We start from the raw sequence: 24,794 nt of genomic DNA on the forward strand, positions 1-24,794 counted from the left end.
CAAATATAAAACATACATGTTGTGCCATAAATACGTTCCACCACTTTTATTATTTTTATTTTTTTGAAATTTAAAAAGTGTAGTAGAACTAGTGGGGAATTTTAAAGGTTGCGGTGGAATTTATGAAGAAAATTCTTCTTTACGTTTTATTATAGAAAATTTATTAATATATTTTTTTTGTGCGCAGTTTTATCAAAAGTTTACAATTCGATTTTGACATGTTATTAAATTTTTTTATGAAGTCTTCAAGAATACGACTTATATTAAACTAACGAAAGTACACAACTCGGTCCGGAAATTTCCGAAGTAAATATTTTTTTTGCTTACACCTTTACTCTCGTGATGAGAGAAATTCTCAAGATTTCTGAAGGACTTGAAAATATATTTAAAAAAATATAGTTAAGTTGAACAAATTAAAAAAATTCATAATTTGAAAATACTAAAATAGATTAAAATTATATATAGAAAAAGTATTATAAGATAGAAAAAGTTTCAACCATAAGTGCTGACGGGGTGAAAATTCTTTCAGTTGTAGAAAGCACATTATTGGTGAATAACAGGGACTTTATTTTATTTTCAAAAAATTAGGGTTTCGAACCAAAAACTTAAAACCCATCATATTGTAAACAGAAGGGGGGGGGGGTATAAGTGAGAGTAAGGAAAGCGAATGCTTGAGTCGCCGTATATTGACTTAGAAATCCATGTGGTTTGGTTTCCGAAATCAACTCTGGATTGGACAACAAAATGAACCAAGCTGGTAAGTTAAAATTATAGATATTTTTATATGAAAACAGAGTTGTGTTTATATAAATTCGAAGGATGTGAAGGGATTTTTACAATTTCTATAAAAACAGAATTCCAATTGAAAACTTTTGCGCTTGTTTGTGCTATGTTTGTACCACACACGCGCAGTAAATTGCACACAAAATTCGTTTATAATAAAATATTTGATTTGGTGCCGCTAGATATTATCACCGAGTTGTCAACAGCAATCACCACATCACGTGGTGTTGTACCATCCTCTTCGAGTAAGGTATTTAATGTATCTCGGCGCTGGCTATCCAGCGGCAGCCATTTTCATTCACCCAATGATTCATCATTCGGTTGTAAATATGTTCGTGTACCAGAACCATTTGATACACGACCAGAATTATTTGCTGAATTACCCAATAATGTTGTTGTTGTTGTTTCTGATGCGGTCGATTCACGTTTTGTTGGTGGATTTATACATAACCTATAAAAATTATAATATTTAATTATATTAAAATTTGTGCCAATTTTACCCTAAAATTAACATGTATTAATTAGTGAAAGGAATCGTAAATAACAAAGATATGTTGTTTTGGAGTAAATTTTGCTGTATTTAGCCTTCGCCCAAACGGAAGTGGGGGATCTTATCATGCATTTTATACTGGGTAAATTTTGAAAGGAAAAAATCAAAAGTCGAACTTGGGTCAGAAAAGAGTTACAAAAGCTCGGGAAATATACTCAAAGTGATCCAGAATTTTTTTTTTGGAGCTTTTTCCTGCGTAGTTTTACAAGGTTATAGGGAATACAGGGTGGCCCATTTTGATCTATTATGGCTATATAATGTCCTGTTTTGTAGCTAACCAACCAAAAAATAACTAAAACAAAAGTTGCATAGTTTGATGGCGGACATCACCTTCTGACATCAGATTAGACCTAGTTTTTCGGGGTTGCTTTAATAGTTAATTAAGATCCTAAAAGGTAAGAGCTTTCGGAGGAAATGCGACTTAAAAATATGTCATTATTGCATTTAATCGAAAGAAAATACGGTCAAAGTATCGATAATTGTAGGTCATGGACACATGCGAATGTTCTGTTTGGTCTTGACAACTTTTGGATAAAGCATTTTTCTGTAGTAAGAATGATTTTCGTTTTAAATAAAAAATGTCATCTTTTTCAGAATCAACATCCTATTTTAAAGTGTTATTCTACGTCTTACCTTTCAGGATCTTAATTTTAACTATTACAGCAACTCAGAGAACTAGGTCCGATCTGATATTAGAACATGATGTCCCCCATCAAACTCTGCAACTATTATTTAATTTATTTTTCGATTATCGAAACTCTACTGTACTGTAATAATAATTTTTTCTTTGGTACCCAATTAAGAATCGTAAATTTTCTCAATCTTCAAGTTTTTAGTGTATTTTTTCTGCTTCAAAATCGATTTTTGTAAGATTTTCAATTGTACCTCACGTTTCTATCAACTTTTCCTACACCATTGACGATGCTTACCCAATCTCTCCAAGAACTTCCCCAGTATAAAAAGGATGCAACATTAAAAGTAGCAAAATTATTTGCAAAAAAAGGGAAATAATTTTTTTTTTTGTAAAATCCAATCACTAATTAATTGGCTACTTTCCTTTTACACAAAATCTCAGTCTAACTGATTTAAGTTTTTATTAGCTTGACTATATTAAAAACAAAATCTCTTTAGAGCAAAATTCGCTTCTCTCCCTTGGACTAAAAATTGGATTCGCTTCCACTTGATTTTGTTAGTCAGTTTTGAGTTATATGATTGTAAAAGAAAAGTAACTTATAATATTAATCGAAAAAATTATCCGAAGTACCGTGTTAATTATAGAATTCCTTTTTTCGATTCGCGTTTATTTGTAGGAAAGTTTTTTTTTTTGAGAAAGGTGTGGTTTCTTTAGGCAGGGACAAGACTTACGCGAATAAATTTTGTAGTGCTAAATGGAAAAAAAGAATAAAATATTTGTTGTTAACAGGTTATAATTTTGGTTAGTAAAAATAAATTTAATTGAAAGTAAAAAATTAATAAAGACAGTATTTTTAAATTTATTGTTAAGTAAATACCAATTAAAATAATTAGAAAATAGAAAGAAAGGAAGAAAATAATGAGAATTGTAGAGAAAATAAATTTTCTTTTGCATGCAAATAATTACTTTATCATTTTCATTTTTTATTATTTTACAAGGACATGTCATGGAACAAAAAGGAATATTTTAAAAAGAATGCCTTAAAACTATTTTAAATTACATTGTTAGTATACATATATAAATGGAATTAGTAGGATTCGAAGGTATATAAGCAGTTCTAGAAGAATTGTTTTTACTACCTTCTAGGAATCGAACCAAAGACCTAGTTTTTGCTATTTACGTTGTTGTAATTAAGTCATTGAGATATAACGATAATCGGGTTTTCAATATTCTAGGATCATATGGCGCGTCAAAAAATCCTCGAACCCTAACTTGGTAAATAAGCTACTGAGTCGATGTGGAGCATTTTCTCTCATAGGACATATATATGGCAGAACGGTCATTTTCCGGTTAGAGGGGAGGGGGTGTAGAAATCTGAGAAAAAAGTAGACACTAACCGCCTGAGGGCAACGGTAAGTTAAGAAACCATTTTTTATAAACCGAGAAAAAGTGGGAGACAAAACTTTTTGGCGAATTTAGAGAGGGGTGGGGTGGGATCCAAAAAAATTGGATCATAACCGGTTAAACTCAAGTGTGATTTTCTTGTTATAACATGTTCTTTTATGGATAAATATAGGCAGACACCGCAGACTGTCTACCTAAAATGAGGTAAATATGAACTGAAAACAATTTCTGCTGCTTGGCAAATAACTGCCATAACGATCGCACAAATGCCGCATGCAGAAAGCTTACCGCGTGCATGGTAAATCAGCTCCTTAGTCGATGTGGAGCATTTTCTCTCATAGGACAAATATATGGCATTACGACTATTTTCAGGTTAGAGGGGGGAGGGAGGGGTGGTGTAGAAATCAGAGAAAAACAAGTGGATCTTAACCGCCTGGTGGCAACGGTAAGTTCAAGCATCTATTTTTTATAAACCAGGAAAAATAGTGGCAGACAAAACTATTGGCGGTTTTGGAGGTGAGTGGGATTGAAGTATACTGTAAAAAAGTGAATCCTAATCGGATAACTCAAAGGTAATTTTTTTGTTACAACTTATACTTTTATGGAGAAATAGTGGCAGATACCGCAGACTGTCTGGCTAAAACAAAGTCATTAAAAACTGAAACAAATTTCTGCCGCTTGGCAAATAACTTCCATAACGACCGCACAAACATTACACAATACTGGCAGACATTTCGAACATGGAGATATGCAGTTTCTGAGCGCAAGGTATTGTGCTTATACACTTTGGTTGGTTTGTCCTATTAGGAACTAGGGTTAGGAGTTCTAAAACTGCTTACATATCTAAAGCATAATATTCAGACTGTTAGTTTTATAAAAAAGGTATATCTTTTTGTTAGGGTACTTTGTATGATTGAAATTACTACCGTATACTTTCCGTGTGTGACCTGGGTGACCAATCTTTACTATAATAACGATTACGACGACCACCTTTCAATGATCGTGTTTCCTTCCATCGTCCAATATAATGCCGTAATGTATTTTGAACTTCAGTGTTCAAAAAACAATAAAATAATGCGACTAAAAAACCCTGAAAAATAAACAATTCATAATTAGTTGGTTTTAATTTTTAGAAATAACGCATTATTGTAATTTATTTCTTTGAGAGTAAAATATATTTCGAATTTGAGTGAACTTGCACTCCCTTATTTGTTTATTTTTGCGCTTTAATGCCTTTTGTCAACTATATTAAACATTAGATAGGTTTCTCAACGTTGCTAAAAAAGCCTTGTATAAAATAAAAATTTGACCTAAATAATTTGCATTGCATGTATGCGTTTAATATCCGTTTAAAATAATTTTCACAAAAAACAATTGAATCTATTAAGCTCATAGACCTATAAAGTGGACTGCTTACATAAACTACAGTATAAAATTAACAAACATAAATCACAAAACACGATGCTTTTTTGCTGCAATAAAGCTGCTTTTTTGGTATGTTATTTGGATTCTCTTAGAGGAGTGTGAAAATACGTTTTGCAAGCAAAAAAAAAAAAGATGTGATACTGGTGTAATACGTGCAAAAATTGCATAATTTTTCTAATTGTTTTCTGTAGCTATCATTAGCTGCAGTTAGCTACTAATTTTCATGTCTCTATCTTTTATATTTTGTGAAGAAATTGCACACCGTGATTTTGCCCTAATTTGCTCCCTCATGAGGAAGCAATATTGTTTACGAAAAAATGTTTTAAACAGAATTTGTTAATTTTTTGTAAAAGGAACATTTTTTACATTTAAATTTTTGTTCTATCTCTAAAGGTTTAACATAAGCAAAACTCAAAATGTTAACATTTCTGAAAACTATGTAAATTTTTTAAAACCATAACTCAAAAACTATATAGAAATGCCGGTTGGCTTCAATTGTTTCAAATTTAATATACTTTCAAAATGATAGATAGTAGCAACTAATGTCAAAAACTCATATTTTTTGAATTGAACTACAAAACTGAAAAAAGTCCGAAAATTTTGTAGTATTCACTTATTTTGCAGGTAGCACAAATTTTGTTTGCTTGCAAAACGTAGTTTTACCCTTCCAAAAAGTAGAGACCATTAGCCAATCCAACATAATGTAGTTTCATTGGAGCTAACGTACTAAAAGGACAATAGAACATACAAGATTGTACCGCAGTCAATTAATTGGCTGTCTGTAGCCAGAACGAGACAATGTAAATATACGCAAATGCAATTCATATTCACATAAGATACAAAAATGAAGTTCTGAAATGACATCAAATCTTTTACGCTTGGTAGTCTCAATCAGACTCCATATTTTGTCGTTCCAAATCCTTTTTGGCAAGAAATATGTGAGGAAAAACTTGGAAATTGTCTCGTTAACTATTTTTATTTAGTAGTGTCTTGAAATTTTTGTTTTTAAGCGTTATAGTAAAAAAAGCAGTCCTAAATTCTAAAGTCTATGATTAAACTATCTTCGTCTGTTTGAAAAATATTGTACAGTTAAAATTTAATAACAGTAAAATTTATTATTTAAATTGTTCTTCTTTCAAATTAGTTTCATGCAAAATGTTTGAACTATTTTCTATTATATAGTGACACAATCCATTTTTAGTAGTTTTAAATGATTTTATTACAATGCTAAATTGTCCTTTATAAGGATGAAATTATCCTTTATATTGTTTTAAATGGATTGCAATTTATATTATTTATATATTTCAATTTTCCTAGAAAGGATATTATATATACTTAAAAGCTAAATTCTAGATAATAACTGTACAAGGCAATCTATTAAATCTGAAAAACTTTGGACATATAAAAATGAAAATAGGTTTATAACTGATCATTACCCACTTTTTACCCGACTGCGCGACGCAAAGGAGTGGTAATGTGTTTATCAGTCTCTGTATGTGTATTACTTTGTAACATACTTAGAGATCAAACGCGTGGGCCGATATTGATGATTCTTACTGCAATGGATTTGTTTTACCCTTGCGAGTGATGGACACAAAAATTTTGCCCTAATTTAAACCAAAACCAAAATATGAAAAAATGGTTTTTTTAACTTTATGACGTCATAAAATGCAAAAATTTAATTTTGCTCTCCCACACATAAAGTTGATCTAATTTGGATTAATCTAATAAAGTATATATTCCCACTAATTTTGAGTTATTCTTTCCAAATATTTTGTCAAATTTAACGTATCTTCAATAAATTTCGAAAATGTGCCGCGGTGTTTTCCACATTTGGTATAAGTTCTAATATAAACACATAAATACTACAAAAAATGAAATATATGATCCAAAATTAGTGGGTTTCAAAAAAAAAAGTCATTCAAATACGATAAAATTTGGCCATAATATAAAAAAAAATGGTTTTTTGAATTTTATGACGTCATAGAAATAAAAAAAATTTAATTTTGCTCTACCACAAGCAAATTTTATCCAATTTGTACCAATCGAGTATGAAATGCCACAAATTTTGGGCCATTTGCAGCAAAGCAGCTTTACATCGCGTTTTGTGACTTAAATGTAGGCTTTGACTAGCGTAATTTGGATGAAAACAATTGAAAGTTTTGAAACAGAATTTTACTTTTAATTTTATATTTTATTTATGAATCTATGATGCAGTTCCTCTGATGCGGTAATGACATGTATGTAATAAAAATTATAAATCGATATTTTGTTACCTGTGTTGATAAAAGTATTGCTCGTAGCGCATCATAAATATTACGAGAAACACCTTCTGTTGGACCAGATATGACTAAAATATATGTTGTACCCAATAATGGTATTAATACAACTAATGCTTTGGTTGCTTTACGATATTGTTGTGTTTCTACATTATTAGCTGATCTAAGTTTGGTAATTAGCACCTAGAACCACAAAAAAAAAAACATTAAAAATTTTCATGAACCGTTTTAGACTATAAGACCATTCTAAAATTTTTCGGGGGAAATGACTCACCAAGAATCATGCTGAAAAAGATGCTCCTATTTGTAAAAGTAAGTTTAAGCACCATGGCCTCAGTTACAGTACAAGTAAGTACAAGTAAGAATATAAATGTCACATCCCTTGGTGTCTCACCCCTGCACCAGCAAATGTGTACGCCGTTGCTGGATACTAACTTTGCATAATTACTCGAAGCGAATTACATAAATGTCGTACAGAAATAAATTCCGGAGGAATTCGAAAATTGAAAACTTCCGGTATCGAAGTAATGGGATTTATTTTTGTGTGGTATTTGGGTAATTCACTTCGAATATTTATGCAGAGTTAGTATCCAGCAACACCGTACATATTTGCTGGTGCAGGGGTTAGCCATTAAGGAGTGTGACATTCATATTCTCTCCTGGTGCTTAAACTTACTTTTACATATAGGGCATATTTTTCAACATGGTTTCTGGTGGGTCATTTCAGCCGAAAATTTTTAGCATGGGCTTGTAGTCTATTTAGTTGAAAAAAGAAAAACAGTAAGTAGAAAACTAGAAAAGGATTCTGCCTTCCAACAGAAGCAGAAGTAGAAAGGCCGTAGATAAAAAAAAAATTGTTAATAAAATCGGCAAATATCCTGTTTGATAATGGATGCATTAAAATTTCCGTACTTACCCACATAATCATAAGTAAAAATATCAAATTTGCTGCTAAAACAATTAATGCTGGTGCTTGATAGATCCAATCGTATGAATGTGGTGTCATCCATGGACAATGCTTTAATGTATAAATATTGTCGAATGAGGTTGCATTCTGAAACCAACGAAAATAACAAGATTTTAATTGATATTAAACAGTTGATATTAAGTACCTACACCATTCATTGTCACGCGGGAATTAAATAATTAATTGATGTAAAATTTTTTGGCTTCGTAGAGCCCTTCTTATATATATATATGAGTTTAAAAATTTTAATACTTTGTTTATTATTATAACTTTTTATACCATGCAAATATGTAATATGCAAGGTATACTAAGCTTAGTCCCAAGTTTGTAACGCTTAAAAATATTGATACGAGCAAAATTTTGGTATAGGTGTTCATAAAATCACCTAATTAGTCCATTTCCGTTCGTCTGTGGGCACAATAACTCAAAAACGAAAAAAGATATCAAACTGAAATTTTCACAGCGTACTCAGGACGTAAAAAGTGAGGTCAAGTTCGTAAATGAGCAACATGAGGATAATTGGGTGTGATATCTCTTATCGTGGCAGAAAGGTTTGTCACACCGATTTTTAATAGAATATAAAGCCAATAAAATTTTAACCTTATCGCGGAATTACTTTTTTTTTATATTTGTTCGTATTGAATTCTACTTTCGAAATATCTCGGTATGTCAGCTAAAAAATTGACCAAAATATCTGTCACACCAGTAAAAAATTAAAAAATCCGTGCAAAAATATTTCTGCCAGGATAAATCCTGGTACACCTAGACTATATTGTACCTATCGTTAAATAGTATTGATTCATATACGAAATTTCGAAATGCGTTTAAGTGCAGTTTTACTGTCACGGGCTCCAGGGCTATAGGTTTTAAATGAAAAATCAATAATGTAATATTATCTAATACTAACTAGAAACGTATATATTGTATGTATCTAGTATTGCCTATATAAAATGTTAAAAAACAGTGTGATGATATTATTTTACTAAAATAGACTTTTCATAATTAAATTTAATTGAAATAGAAAATAAAATAATAACATGTATATAACATTAAATAAATATATTTTCTGTGTTATTTAATTTTAATGAAAAAAATCAACATTTACAATAATAACAATAAATTTATTATTATTCCGGTAAAAACTAGAAATATCTCTGGAGAAAAAATTGGAAAAAGAGAAAAACCAGTTGTAAGTTAGGTTAGGTTAGGTTAGGTTATATTGGCTGTCCACGAAGGACACACTTAGGCTATAGAATCCACTGTGATACCATATATGTGTTTTACCACCTTTCCGCGGATAATTTCATTTATCAGCTCCTCAATTTCAGAGGCTGAGTGCACCTCCTTCATGCATATACCATGCATTACACCAGCTCATCATAACTATTAATTAAATTAATTTTGCTGCGACGGCGGGAAACGAACCGCTACCCTAAGCATACCGCGGACGGGCAAAACCAGTTGTACCATCTAGAACATTATTTCCATTTATGCTTCTGGGCACACCTATTTGTAAAATCAATCAATATTGATCACTAACTAACTGCATTTTCAAAATACTTTCACATACATTTTAAAAATATTCGATGAAGTTTTCTTTATTATTAGCTTCTCTGTGATACGATTTCCCGATCACTGTTTTCTTTTTTTAAATCAGAGACGACTTTTCCTTATAAATAATTTAAAGCATTTATTTTATACGTGCAATGTCATAAAACATTGTTTGTACAGTGGTGGTCAAAAATAATGAAATGGTCAAGGTACAAAAGAAAATTGGTTTTGTTATTTAAAAACCGCTAGAAATAATGTCGTGTTTAACAATTTATTCTTCTACGAAAATTTGTATAGCGGGGAAAGCGGGGTATTCGTCGACCAACATCTGGAAAAGTGAAATTTTTCAGTTGTCGATCAATGCAAATCTCGTTACTTGAGCCTCGTCAAACAAAATGATTTTGCAATGTTTATTTTTATGTTCAGGTAGACTTACGACCTAAAAATGTATCGCTTAGAAAAAACATATTAGACAAATAATTTTAACGGTATCCTTAAATTTAAAAGTTCAAATATTAAGTGTATTAGGCAAATATGTTTCGATTGTAAGTAAGATATTTTAAAACTATCAAACTATTTTTAAATAAACTATTTTTAAAACATGTTCTCCTAATAATAATTTAAGAAAATGATCCAAAATGAAAAAAAACAACAAACCCTTTCATTTGATACCCATATCATATGGGATTGCAAAAAAAATAACTAACCCGATATCTTTTTCACTTTGCTAACCATGCATTGTTATCTTAACTAAATGTTTACTAACTCTACCCGTGAGGATTCCGCACCGTGACTACTGGTACCCATGGGTATAGAGTGCCCATAGATACCAGTAGTCACGGTGCGGAATCCTCACGGGTGAAGTTAGTAAACATTTAGTTAAGATAACAATGCATGGTTAGCAAAGTGAAAAAGATATCGGGCTAGTTATATTTTTTGCAGTCCCATATGATATGGGTATCAAATGAAAGGGTTTGTTGAGAAGAATACGAATAACTTTAGCAAATCATGTTACAATGCATTTTTATGGTAGGCAAGATCTGATTTTCCCATTGCTTTTATTAGTTTTCAATTAAAAGTTTTAAATAAAAAAATACTTTTTCAAGGGCAGGCTTTTATTATACCTACTAAACAGTAGGAAATAATTGTTTCTATGAGTCACTCAAATGTGGCTTTTTGTAAAAGCTTGAAGTGAATCAAATCATCTTGACACTTTAAATTTCAATCATCTTGACAATTTAAATTTCCAAGGTATACAATTAAATGAGTGAAATTTAAAATGAAGCAATGTGCCGACAATTTTTGATCGTGACAGTATATATAAATGCAAAAATACAAACAGGATACGTATAAAACAGGATATGAGGCAGTAACTTATGTATTAATGCAGCATATATTCTTGATTCCCGCATATCTAGCTATTACCTAGCAAAGGAACAAATATTAAACAGACAGCTGCAATATTTTCTCAAAACAAAACAAAACAATGTCACAAGACACTTTTATATAACTAATAAAAAAACATACAGAGTGTTTGGGTCTTATTTACCACCTATAATAGACCAAGACCCAAGATCAAGAGGGTCTTTATCACACACCAGTTTTGGTCTATTCTCACTTCCTCACTTTGAGGATTAATTATAGTTGATGTGTGCACATACATACTGTGGTCAGTCAAGCGAACGATAGAACAGGGGTCAGATATATGCTATCGAAAAGGTTAAGTTTAACGTGGTACTAAAATGAATTTATTAAAGCTGAAAATTGTTATAGAGATTGTATATTGCATATAAATAACAGTTATGATTGTCAGTCACTTAGGTGTTAGAACAGGGCGGGCCAGTCAGCCCTTATTTATGAACAATAAATACAACAGATTCATATATTTATTTCCGTGGTATTTTAATGAATTTATTAAAGCTGAAAGTCGTTATACAGCTTGTATAATGCATATAGATAACAGTTATGATAGTCAGTCCGTTAAACGTTAGAACAGGGCTGGTCAGTCAGCCCTTATTTATGAACAATAAATAGATAAGATTCAGTTATGATTTCCGTGGTATTTAAATGAATTTATTAAAGCTGAAAATTGTTATACAGCTTATATATATTATTGCATATAGATAACAGTAATGAGAGCCAGTCAATTAAACGTAAGAACGGGGCTGGTCAGTCAGCCCTTATGAACAATAAATAAATAAGATTCAGTTATGATTTCCGTGGTATTTACATGGATTTATTAAAGCTGAAAATTGTTATACAGCTTGAATTTTGTGGCCTGGCTCTTCCATTAAATGAAGTAATTCAGTTATATTTATTAAATATTAAATCATAAATATTACTTATGCATATAATAATATTATTTCTAATAAACTTTCCGCAAAAACAAAGTTTTAACACCATTATTACACGATATCGTAATGTTTTGAAAACAACAAGTTAACAAGTCTCATAATGTGTTGTCTTTCGTTCTGCAAATCTTTCGTTAAACATTCACTGTTATGGTGTGTTAAAATAGTAAAAGTATATTGTGCAACAAGTAAGTGATATTGTGTATGAGAAATGTGCGCTTTTCATAAAAGGATGATTAATTGATATATAAAATTAAAAATTTTTCTTTTTTTTTTTGGTATCGAAATACATTAAGTTCCAAAACATGAGATATCACATGTCTTTGGATTTTGGTAATCTTATGTTTTTGGACTTAATCTACAGCTTGTAACAAAACCATTTGTATACAACTCGCTGGGATTGTCGATTAGTAAAAACTCAACCATTTCGCTCGTTTTTAGTGTCCGACCGAGGCTTCGGCTTCGGCTTCGGCCAAAAAAACCACCTTCGACCAAACGTCAAAAGTGTGATTTTTTATTTTTATTGATTGAACGATCGAAAACTGACTGATTGATTGTGATTGTTAAAATGTTACTCTAATAATAAGTAATTTTAATCAACATTAGATTGACTTCTAGATCAACTTCTAGAGATCAACTTTTTAATATTAGTTAAAGTTTTAAAATCATGATTAATCGGCTTCAGCTCCGGCAAAAAAACGTCCTTCGATCGGACACTACTCGTTTTTCTAACTGATAGCTGTTGGCAACGGTTAATTTGACGCACTAGTTGCATAATGTACTAATTCAAATATTTAATATAAAATAAACACCTTCTTATAGCTTCATAAATTAATTAATATAAATCTAAATAAAATTAGTTGTAAAAGTAATAAATTTATTAAATGCAATATTTTATGGGTAAATAATAAATAATAGTTGTTTGCATATGATGTTAATAACATTCCGTTACTTAATTTTCGTATTTATAGTAATTTACGAAATTATTTCAAAAAGTATTACAAAGAAATTAGGAAAATTTGTTTCGAAGAGGATCTAGATTCCGTAGAAACAATTATTATTCGAAATAATAATTTTTATACGAAAAAACAATTTTGGGTAACACTTTTCTGTCCGTTTTTGCCTTAACTATACGGATTTGGAAAAAATGTTTCGAACCAAAAATATAACTCTTTTAATGAACAAAAATTTTCTGATTTAAATTGTTCATCATCATCTATTGTGTAGTAAAGTGAGCTTTTCATTGAGCCTAGGTCAAGTTTGAAGTCTGGGGAAAATGTGTACGGAAGCCTGAATGGCTCACTGTCAATTTATGAGAAGGTGGCGCTACACTAGCTTATTTTTTAAATGTGTACTACGCACAAGTTAAAACCAACTTTTAAAAAGTCAGTAGTTCACTTTTAACAAGTGCACTTGTGACTTGTGGCATTATGGAAACGAAGCCTGAAAGATAACGAAGCCTATTTAAAAATTATTTTTCGAGTTTCAAGCATGTGTCAACTTGAAAAAGCCATCCTGTAAATTTCATATAATCAGGATATCTTGTTATATTCAGGGTATCATAGTTACAAAGGCACATCTTTAGAAAAATGTTCAACGTGTAATAATAATTGAAAAGAAAACTTTTTGAATAACAATTTTAAATTATCAAAACGTAATCTGTCTTCGTTTTTATGTTTTATAAACACGGTGTTCTGTTATTGACTGCAGATCGTTGGCCTACAGAATAAGCTCATAAAGACATAAAGACGAAGGAAAAAGTTATTTACCAATTTTGGATCTGAGCCCTAACTTGTTCATTCACTGACTATCATTCGATAACCAGCAGCCAATGATAATCAGTATATATAAGTAAATTTCATTTAATATTATTCAACTGAAGAAGGGATTTTTAAAAATCCAACGATCTGCAGTCAATAACAGAACACCGTTTATATTGAAATTGAGATACCCACAACGAACTAATTAATATTCTAACTGTGTCAAAAGGCAACGATTTTCTTTATTCATTATTATGTTATGTTACTTATTTCTTTAAGACTTCATTATTTAATTGATTCAAAACGATTGTTACATGTAATTTTCTTTTTTCTAATGTGATAAATTGTCTGGAAAATTTTTATTTAATGTTAGAATTAAGAAAATCAATGTGGTAACTTTTAAAAAAAAAAACTCATTTGTCAGTAAAAGATAAAGGTCAGATTAATTTTAGAAAAACCTTTATCATGTTAATTTAGAGTAGTTTCAGTTATTTCAGAGTCAAAACGTCATTTTTTCCGAGAATTATCGTTTATTATGCATGTGTAATTCATTATATGTGAATGTTGACATAAAAGTCTGTATCTTTGTGGTTGAGTTTACTATAAATATCCCGTCAGCAGTCGCGTTATGAGCATTGTGCTCACGCACGATTTAAAACATAAATAAAATTTATTTTTCAAAGGGTATATTGTGTTTGAAACTTTTTCTATCTTCATTTTATTTTATCTATTTTCGAATTATGAATTTTTCAACCTATCTACAGTTTTTTAAAGTCCTTCAGAATTTGTGAGCATTTTTTTCATCACGAAAGAAAAGGTATAAGCAAAAAAATATTTACTTTTCGGTACTGTTCGTGTACTTTCGTTAGTTTAATATAAGTCGTATTCAGTAAATTAAAAATGTGTGATAGAAATATGGTGAAATTAGTTAAAATGAATTTAATTATTTAGATTATTTCTCTACTCTAAAATTTTTCCTCAATAATTCAATACATCATTCAATAATCACGTAATAAAACTATTTTTAATTAGTTAGCGCATTAAAAAATAAATGTATATAAAATTATGTAGAGGTTATGATTTACAAAGTTAAAGAATATTTATCTCGCGAAATCTCTCATGACGCGACTAAAGATTACCGAACGGTTGACGCGATTGCTAACGGGATATACATCTTCGATTTTAAGAAGAAGAATAATAATTTTAGTTCGCGCTTAAACCATGTGTAGCGTTAAACTTTGCTTTAAAATCATTAATGGCGGACTAAAGAGTTAAAAGATAAAAAATTTAGTAGATAAAGAATTTTTCAATAATAAATTTTGCATTTTATAAGCGTATCGATTTGTTATGTTTACCACAAAATAAAATCAAACATTTTATGCATTTAACCCATTTTTTGTTATCATTTTAACCTACATATATATGATTAGATATTTATACTTTTGTAAATTTTGAGGTTATGTACATATTTTTATTTTTATTTATAAAGATGGTGGCGGATATAATTGATGACGACAATGTAAAAAAGAACTAAAGCAAATTTATATGTAAATGAAGAACCCTGATGAAGATATTATATGACCGAGTGTCATAAAAGAAGCGGTTACTAGATTTCAAGAAAAATGACAGTTTGCTTATATGTGCAGTTTGAGTCACATCCCACAAAAAATCCCCTTAATTCTAATAGACCTTTTTCACATTTTTTTTTCTTTTTTTTAAATGAAAATAAATGTCTTGATAAATGAGCTAATTTTTTTCCCCAATTTTTTTGAAGCCATTTGACCGAGAAAACAGACAATGAAAATCATTAAAATTCAAATTGGCGAAAACGATCCGGAAACACACGATGTTACACGAAGTTTGGTTTGACGTCATTTAAAGTTGATAATAGTGATATATGAATACAACTTTTGACACTGTTTTATTGTCATTGCTTGTCGGATTGACATCACAGATCACGTGTGCGGTGGAGCGAAAAAAAAAGTTTTAAAATATTTCAAATATTGTGACTTTTTAACAATTTTTTTCATAGTGTTTTTATTGTTAAAAATGCGTAATTTTTGAGTTACACGCTCGACCTATATTTTTATAAAAAGTTATCAAAAAGCATTTCTGTTTTTCATGAAAAAGGTCTATTACAGTTTAGGGGCTAAAAATTTTGTATTGCACGCATTTCTAGGTTTTTTGAGGTACTAAATCAAATTGACAAAGGTCGAAAATTGGTTGAAAAGCTCTAAGCTTGTTAAAAAATATTATAAAATTACCTAAACTTATCGATTTATCTCTTCGGTCTTTTCCTTGCGTGTTATATGGGGATTTTTCTTCTTCTTTTATCGATGGGACATTTCAATTGACATCTTTACTCTCCGGTTTTGCCAGTAGGGTCGAATGTTCATTGAATACACAAATCGATGTACATTTTTGTGTTCTATATTCTTTCTTCCAAGTTGGGAAAAGTATCTCGAAATACCCGGTAAATTATAATAATGTAAGATAATCTGTCTAATACATTGTACACTATTTTGTATGCAACAATGTTATAACATAACAAACAAACACTTTGTTGTAAGATAAATTACTATTTATACAGCAATAATATCACTAACACCAAGTATATGAACTCCAAGTGTGAAGGTCAGGTCATTATTCTGGATCTACATCCTTGTAATATATCATCTCTGCATGATCTAGTGCATCTGTAGAGACTCTAGGCTACTAAGACTGCAGTATTTAATTATTTTACATAAATCACTGAATAAAATATAATTTATTTTACCTTGCACTTTCATCATTATACACCAAAAACATTTTATAATTTGATGTTACAAACTACTTTCCATTTCTACTGAATTCTAGGTTCTTAATATGACTCAGTTAGTCTGACGTTATGACTCAGTTAAATTGATAAAATTTACAAGTGGAACTCAAATTTATAAAAAATAGTGATAAGTCGCCCACACAGAATTCAAGGGTTTTTATACAACAAATTTCCGTTTTCTAGAAACAATGTTTACCTATGTTTATAAATCTCAATGTATTTAATTATAAGATGATGCATTATAGGTAAAGTCTAGGCTAGGAACGATAGTTTTAAGATGTATCAATTAATGCATTGTAAAATTGACGATATAAGAAGCCAATTTTGAACTTGAACTAGAACCCACCCCTAGACGTGATTTGGTAAGGTATACGATTTGTTTACTTTAGGTTCCCAGAAATATGAATAAAAAGAGGCAATACAGTGGTAGACAAGGAGATAAGCGATTAAGGATGGTTTGAGAAATATACAATCATCACTTTTATTTATCAAATCACTAAAGGGCCTTATTACTAATTTTTCTGGTGATTACTAATTTTTAAGGTGAATCTAGCTAGACCACAAAGTCATGGTAGTAATCACGGCAAATTATGCCATTTAGATGAGAATATCAAAATAAGACTTAGAAAAGAATACAATTAGAAATATAGTACATATTCAGTCCTGAAAAATCCAAGCTTTAACAAATCGGGATAGTTTTTCTAGATGAGTTATATTGGTGTTGATCAATCCATTCAGAATAACTGATCAACCTAATGCTTAACTATTAATTTATCTCCACTCTTACTTATCCTACTCTGGACCAGGACAAAATGAGTTCTAATTTTAGCTGCTCTGTAAGTTTTTATCTTTCTTCTTTCTTCTTCCTTTCAAATATTTTAACACAATGTATGTCACTAGCCTTTATACTAAATTGAGTTTGATATCTTATCTCATATCAAAACTGAATTTGTAAAAGGAATGTGGGTATTATTAAAGCTATATAATTTTAAATAGCTTTAAGATAATGAATGAAAGGTATGTTTAGAGATTAAAAGATATTGTCACCGTAGAGAATATTTAAATCAACTTTGGATATATAAATTTATGAGATACGGAGATGCATTTTCTTGTTTTAATAGCAAAAGAAAAAATTTTAATTCAGATTCTTTAATATAAAATAAAATTAAAATTAATAATGGGGTTTAAGTTCCATTCCTCAGACATATACGTCTATAACAGAGACCACCCACATCGACATCCTTATTTTTAATCTGTATTTATTTAAGCTATAATTTCAATTCATTAATATATTATATATGACCGACGCAAATAATATGAATCTGTAATTCATAGGAATATGAAACCAAATCGGTTAAGTTTTAAGAATAAATCAAAATCTTGCAGGATGAAAAGTTAATTTCACTATGGGGAGCGTCCATAAACTACGCGGTTCAGCTCTAGCATCTTTGAAGCTTTTGCGTCTCTCCATGTGGCTTACCATAGCATTTACTATGATTCCCTCCCCCCGAATGGAATATGGTTTTTAATTATCAAGTCAAGAAGACATTTTGTATTTTCTGAAACACTGCCACTGGCTTATTTTAAATAAGGATCGATGTATTCAAACGAAAACATTTTATAATAACCTTGAATTTACCCAAAACTTTCAGAATCATTTACAAATCAACTCAAGCCCATAGCTGAGATGATCCGAAAGCTGACAATTTTTTCAAAAGTTAATCTTAAGACAGCTGAATTTTGTTTTCCTTATTGAACTTTGGTAGAAATGAGGTCCGTTTAACATCTGAAAGCGGTTGTATTAATTAACGCGGGCTGTACGCTATTAAACCAATCGTTTATCTATCTGGAAAAATAGAATTACATCCTTTAATTATAAAACTAAATCATATAAAAATTACAGTTCCACAAAAATGATGCAAATAAATTTTTTTTTTGAAAATGGTAATTTTTTTGCGTAGGTACTTCTAAAGATTTTCAAAATCCAACTTCACTTTTTTTCCCGTGCAGTGGTATGGATAAAAGTGACTTGCAGTAATAAAAAAAAATTTAGTCAACATGCCTATTATATCATACATGAAAGTTAGCACAGTTTTTATTAAGGTAGTTCATTATCTCGAATGAACTACCTTAATAAAAACTGTATACATTACGTTACAAGTCAAAATATAACTTATTAATAATCACTACATAGTATAAAACAAAGTCGCTTTCTCTGTCCCTATGTCCCTATGTCCCTTTGTATGCTTAAATCTTTGAAACTACGTAACGGATTTTGATGCGGTTTTTTTTAATAGATAGAGTGATTCAAGAGGAAGGTTTATATGTATAATAACATCCATTAAATAGTGGGGAAGTACTGCTATTTTAGAGGTTAATAGTTAAAAATGTAAAAAGTAAAAATGTAGTGTATGAATTTAGATATTCCAAAGATAGCAGGAAATCTTCATGGTATAGGGAAAGGGGGATTGTTTTACTCCAAATTTAACGCGTGCGGGCCACGGGCAGTAATGAATAAATCGAAACTACTGGATCGATTTTAATCACATAGGCTATATATTTTATACCCGTGCGAAGCCAGAGCGGGCCGCTATGTTTTTATATACAACGTTCACAGTTTTTCTGTAGTGTATTTAGTATCAGCATTGCATCCGTGCGAAGCGGGGGCGGGTCGCTAGTAACTACATATTTTTTATAGACACATTTTTTTGTCATTTTTAGATCAACATTCAGCAGCACAACAGATTCAACATGCAATGGATACCATCGCTCGTTATATACATATTTCTATTTCCGTATTCTATGTGCACATTGCATCCACCACAATGAACAATCACATAGGATATAGACAACCATTTGTCGGATATAATACTCTCGTAGTACCAGATAATTTGTATTCATATATGCATGTCATTAGTGCAAGAGATGCAATTTTATATATTGAGTTTATATAATATATAATTTAGTGATTGTTTTTTGATGATATCGTGTTGGTTAAAATAATTTGAAACTGTATTATATTTGTTTAAATATATTACAAATATTTAAATATATTCGATATTAAATATATTCGGAATGTATCGTAATAACTGCCACAGCGAAAATACTATGTTATGGAGAATAATATTAAACGAGGAAAAATCGTAGCTATTACCTATGAAAAAGGATATTCAAAAAACAATTTCAAAATGAATGTCGCAATAGAATCGGGTACCAACCACCTTTTGCTTGTTGTATCCCGGGTACTCGAGGTACATCGTAAGTACTTCGGAGATCAATTCTGTCACGATATTCGTGCTCAGCCTCCCCCGATACGCCCGAGTAACGAGCTGGACCGATTATGTAACGAATTTCCCGAAAACTCCAGAAGACGACGGGGATACCGTTTACCCTGAGCACCGGTTACCTCGGAAACCAATTCCGACGCGATATTCGTGCTTAGTGAACCCAAAAATCTCCGAGTAACAAGTTTGCAATCATTTTCATCATTATTAACCGAATTGTGAATATACTATATTTAATTTATTTAGATTAATTTAAAATGCAATTATAAAATGCATATTATTTATGTAAATTGCTTATGAATTAATTTAGGTCACAAAAATTCCTGACGCTCTAACGAATCGAATACCGAAAGCCGCATTTAAATGCGACTTACCGTTCAAACTTATTGCTTCGTTTCTGCAACTTATCATTCTTGTACATTTGGTAAAGTTAATGTTGCCTGGAGACCTATTTATGTCTACTAATATTAATCATTAAAGTGTTTATTGAATATAAATGAATAACCCTGTACTGCCTGTAATCATTTTAATGTTTATAATAATAAAATAATAATTTCACCTATCTTAAGTTAGCGGATCACTTTTGAATTTTCCAACTTTTCCAAACTGGGAATTTGCCGTTTTTTATTAGTGAATTATTCGTGAAATTTTTAATTTTTTCAGTCAATTATTTAAAAAAAATGGTGGTGGTCCGCTAACTTAATATTAAATTAGCGAAACAGCCCAGCCCGATTTAAAAAAATAAATGAGCGAATAAATTAAAATTTTCACGAATAATTTACGAAATTCGAAAAGTGATCCGCTAACTTAATATAGGTAATATTTTCTATAACTAATTTTAATAAACATTTGTGTACATACTGAGTTGATGGTTAACAGTGCTGACACACACTATCTATAGTAGTGTCAGCTATACTGACATTGTACCTACATATAAACATTATAACATTAATATTGTACATAATATTATGTTATTATTTTATGTACTATATATGTATAAAACATTATGTATAATGTATAAATTCATAAATATTTGATTATATAAAATATATTATACCGAATATTATCCATTCAGGATCGTAGTCATTCGACAAAAATTAGGGATTATCAGATATTTTACTCCCCACCCAAAAAAAAAGAGTAGGCATTATTAGTTGAACTGCTATCTGTGTGTGTCTGTCTTTCTGTCTGTGATTTTTTTTGTTTCTTTTGAAAGATAATTTAATGGAGAGTATTTTAAGCTATGTTTCAAATGCGAGTTTAGGGTTCTGTAATCGGAACAACTAAAAAATTGTCAATGATCCTCAAAATCGGATTCACTTTGAAGAAGGTTTTAAAAGGGGTTTTTTAAAATTTCATGAATTTCACTTGTTATAAACCAAAATAACGGAAAAAATCGTAAGAAAATGGAAATGGCGTACTTTCTTAGAGTTGTTAGATTACTAAGGGCTAATACAAACCAACACTTTTTTGTTTCTTAAATAGAAAATACCAAGCTTGACGAAGTAGTTGAAGCTCGGGAGGCATTAGTTCACTTCTTGGTTTGCAAACAAAAGACAAAAGAAAATAGCAAACAGGAGTGATTAATGGTCGATTTATGTAAAAAAACGAACCTCATAACATAACAAAACGGCCTTAAGATCCCCATGTTACTTCTGTAGCAAGTAAAGAACGTCTCAGATCTCACATGAGACCTGAGACAACTACCATAAAGATAGGCTTGCTGAAATGAAAACTTCTTTAGGCGCATTGAGCACTTTTTTGGGTGAACAAAATACATGGACTCGCATCATTCGATCGGTTATCACCCGATTATTGAAGTTAAGCAACGTTGAGCACACTAAATTCTAGGATGGATTGCCGCTTGAAAACTCTGCTTTTTTAAAATTATTTATAATTTTTTATACACACTTCAATAATTTCAATTTACAAATTATGAAAATTTAATTTTTTATACTATAATTAGTTAAAAAATTAAAAAAAGAAAAACTCAGTTATTTCAAAGTTTTAAGTTTGAAATAACTGTCGACTTCCGTCGACAGTCCCATGACTGACTATCATTTTTTTGTTATTTTAAGGCGCAATGCCACTGAGGCAACATTTAGGCAACATGTTGCTTTCGACATTGACGCATGCTACACACAGTCTTTCAATAGAAGGAACACAAATCGACAAAAAATATGTCTCCTTGCCGCATGCTACAAGTTGACTGTTGTTGTTTGTCGAATGCGTCATCTCTCGACATGAATCCACGTGTCGAACGGTGTCGGCGTCTATCCAATAGTGAACGGATTGGTGCGACTTGTAGCATGCAACAAATGCCGTTCAGTGTTGCTTTAGTGAAATTGCGCCTTTAGTTGTGCATGTTGCCCTCATTGGTACGATCTTTTCCGTTTTATAATCTCTATAATAACACATAGAAAATGTATTTAAAATATCTGGGATAGCAAAAAAATGAATTTATTAACAAATTTAATTAATATTTCAAATTTGATTGATGTTATCTATAAAAAACGTTATCAGTTAGCTTTTTTCGGTAAGCCCAAAAAACAATAACATTAAAAACATAATATTATTCAATTTAATTGAATTTGATATTCACATTTTTTATTTGCATTTCGAATAAATTTTTATTACATAAAAATTGCATAGTAGTATAATCATTTTGGGTTTCACCTCGGAATCTATCGGAATAAACTGAATACTTGTATAAACTTTTATTTTGATAGTACAACTATTGTCTCAAAACTCATATGGTCACGTGTAAGATATGCAAGGTCAGTGATCCAAAATAAGTTTTTTGAGAATATCTCGTTTTCTTTGCATTAATTGTTTTTGAGACAACATATGTACTATCAAAATACAGGTTTGTACAAATTTTCTGTTTATTCCGTTATATTTCCGAGGTTGATCACTTTTTGTGCTTAAGATGAGTGGATTATAGTATTAGTACAAGAGACCGTATAAGGTCAAACTTCACCCATCTGATAACCACATGAGACATATTTTTTATAAAATTTTATTGATTTTTAAACACTCTTATCATAGTTTTTCGATCAATTATGAACGCTTTTTTTCAGGCAAGACCATACCATTGTTTTCGTAATTAAATTATTTTTCTTCAGATACCAATTTCGATTGGTTAACAGAACCGTGTAGATATCTATATTTACTCACCTCTTCATATGGTATAAACAGATCTACACCGATCAGTTAACTAATCGAAATTGGTATCAGAAGAAAGATAATTACGAAAATAATGATATAGGCTTGCCTGAAAAAAAACCGTTCATGGACAAAATTGATTAAAATTAATTTAATTAAAAATTGCAGTTTTCGTTAGAAAAACTATGATAAGAGGGTTTAAAAACCAATAAAATTGCGTTAAAAATATGTCTCCCCTGTTTATCAGAGGGCTGAAGATCGACCTTATACCTCTCTTTTGTCTTTTAAAAAATATATGGTTCCAATTAGTTTCTTTTGCCTATACAGTAGTGGTTCAAAAATCGGAACTCAATAAAACCAGAAGTGTTACGATTTCTTGAATTTGACCATATTAAACTCTTAAAATTAATGCCTAATGATTTGGTGTACACCCATTAAAGTACATATACAATTAAGCGTTAAATTTAACGACCCCTTTTGAAGTATACCTTCATATCTCATGTTAGATAACCTTCCCAGAGATATTTGTTGGAAAATGAATGAAATGCATTGTTGCAAGTTCAAAATCTTCAACATGAAACACACACACACAAAAAGTAGAATCACATCACATCCTTCACCATGGGTATACTTAGCTCTAGGTCAAGGCGTCGTAATTGACAGTAATAATTGTACTAGTTCTGCATCAATTGAGCTCAAATTTCTACGCGATATACAACTTGCCTCGAGTATGGTTTTTATCTACATTTAACTTCTAAGTGGTGGAAGTGGGGATGACATTTTGTATATGGAAACACCATATTAAAATTTAAAAAGGTCTTCATCGGTTGAGCTCAAACTTTGACAAAATATGCCCAAGTGGGGTATCAAATAAAAGAGCATGACGTTTACATTACAAAACTGTAATCCCAGCACAAGGGAAGCTGGGCTTTGAGGGGGGGAAAGTAGAGAAAAATGATATGATATTTTCAAATATACCTGAGGGTCATGATGTGTACATTAAAAAACTGTTAGTTACATGAAAATCAGTTTAGCCGTTTAAAAGTTGTGAACTCATTCATCGGGGGGTAATCAAATTTCTTAAAATCTACCAGATACTTCTCATTTATTTCCATGCAACCATAATGTCCCACAGCGAAGGGGACAGCTGGTTTATAATTAAAAATATATATTTTCATAACTTGATTTACGAAAACTCATTAAATACAATTTAATTACTATTCTTTCATTGCTACTCAATAATACATAATTTATAACGAAAGAAACACAGTTTCTACGGAGCGTCCCACGTTTTATTTCTTCATGTTTCTTGGTATCTTCAATAAAATTCTCGTGCGTGTCTTTTAAAATTTAACCCGATCGGAAATGACAATCAAATGCTTCACCAGACCGTAGACCTACATGTCACATTAAGAACAAGAAGACAAGACATCTTCTTCGCTTTTCATCAGTATTATCTAGGCAGGTATGTATGCATGTATGTGCTGTAACATTGAATATATACACTTTGAAGTACTCAAACGTGGAAAAGTGGTAGCTTTAACATACTTCTAAATACATTGTTCTTTGTTTGTTGTTACTGAAATTTCTTACATTATCTAGGCTGAAAACTGTACATAGAATACGTACACATAGAATAATCCCTTCTTTGAAAAGAGGAATGAAGGAATCATGAATATGTACCTAGAGTAAATTAAAATATTCGCTCTCACACAAGATTTGACTGAGCACGCGATTTGACAACGTTTTATAAAATTTGAATGAATTTCAGTTAATTCTTTCCTTATTGACCTTATACTCCAGTAAACGAGGAGAAAAACAAA

The 24,794-nt window shown here is 30.6% G+C and overlaps 1 protein-coding gene across 2 annotated transcripts in view; it reads right to left on the bottom strand.

The window, feature by feature from the left end:
• Positions 1 to 504: 504 nt before the first annotated feature.
• The window catches only part of LOC123294776 (diuretic hormone receptor-like), a 402,325-nt gene continuing 378,035 nt past the window's right edge, over positions 505 to 24,794 (bottom strand). For both annotated transcript variants that reach the window (XM_044875917.1, XM_044875918.1), the window contains 4 exons: positions 7,992 to 8,129; positions 7,073 to 7,258; positions 4,298 to 4,461; positions 505 to 1,234 (listed from right to left, as the gene is read on the bottom strand). In XM_044875917.1, the coding sequence (XP_044731852.1) occupies positions 1,078 to 1,234; positions 4,298 to 4,461; positions 7,073 to 7,258; positions 7,992 to 8,129 (645 nt within the window). In that variant the 3' untranslated portion in view covers positions 505 to 1,077. The remainder of the gene's footprint in view (positions 1,235 to 4,297; positions 4,462 to 7,072; positions 7,259 to 7,991; positions 8,130 to 24,794) is intronic.

This window comes from Chrysoperla carnea, chromosome 3 (assembly GCF_905475395.1).
Source record: "Chrysoperla carnea chromosome 3, inChrCarn1.1, whole genome shotgun sequence".
Classification (NCBI taxonomy): Eukaryota; Metazoa; Arthropoda; class Insecta; order Neuroptera; family Chrysopidae; genus Chrysoperla; species Chrysoperla carnea.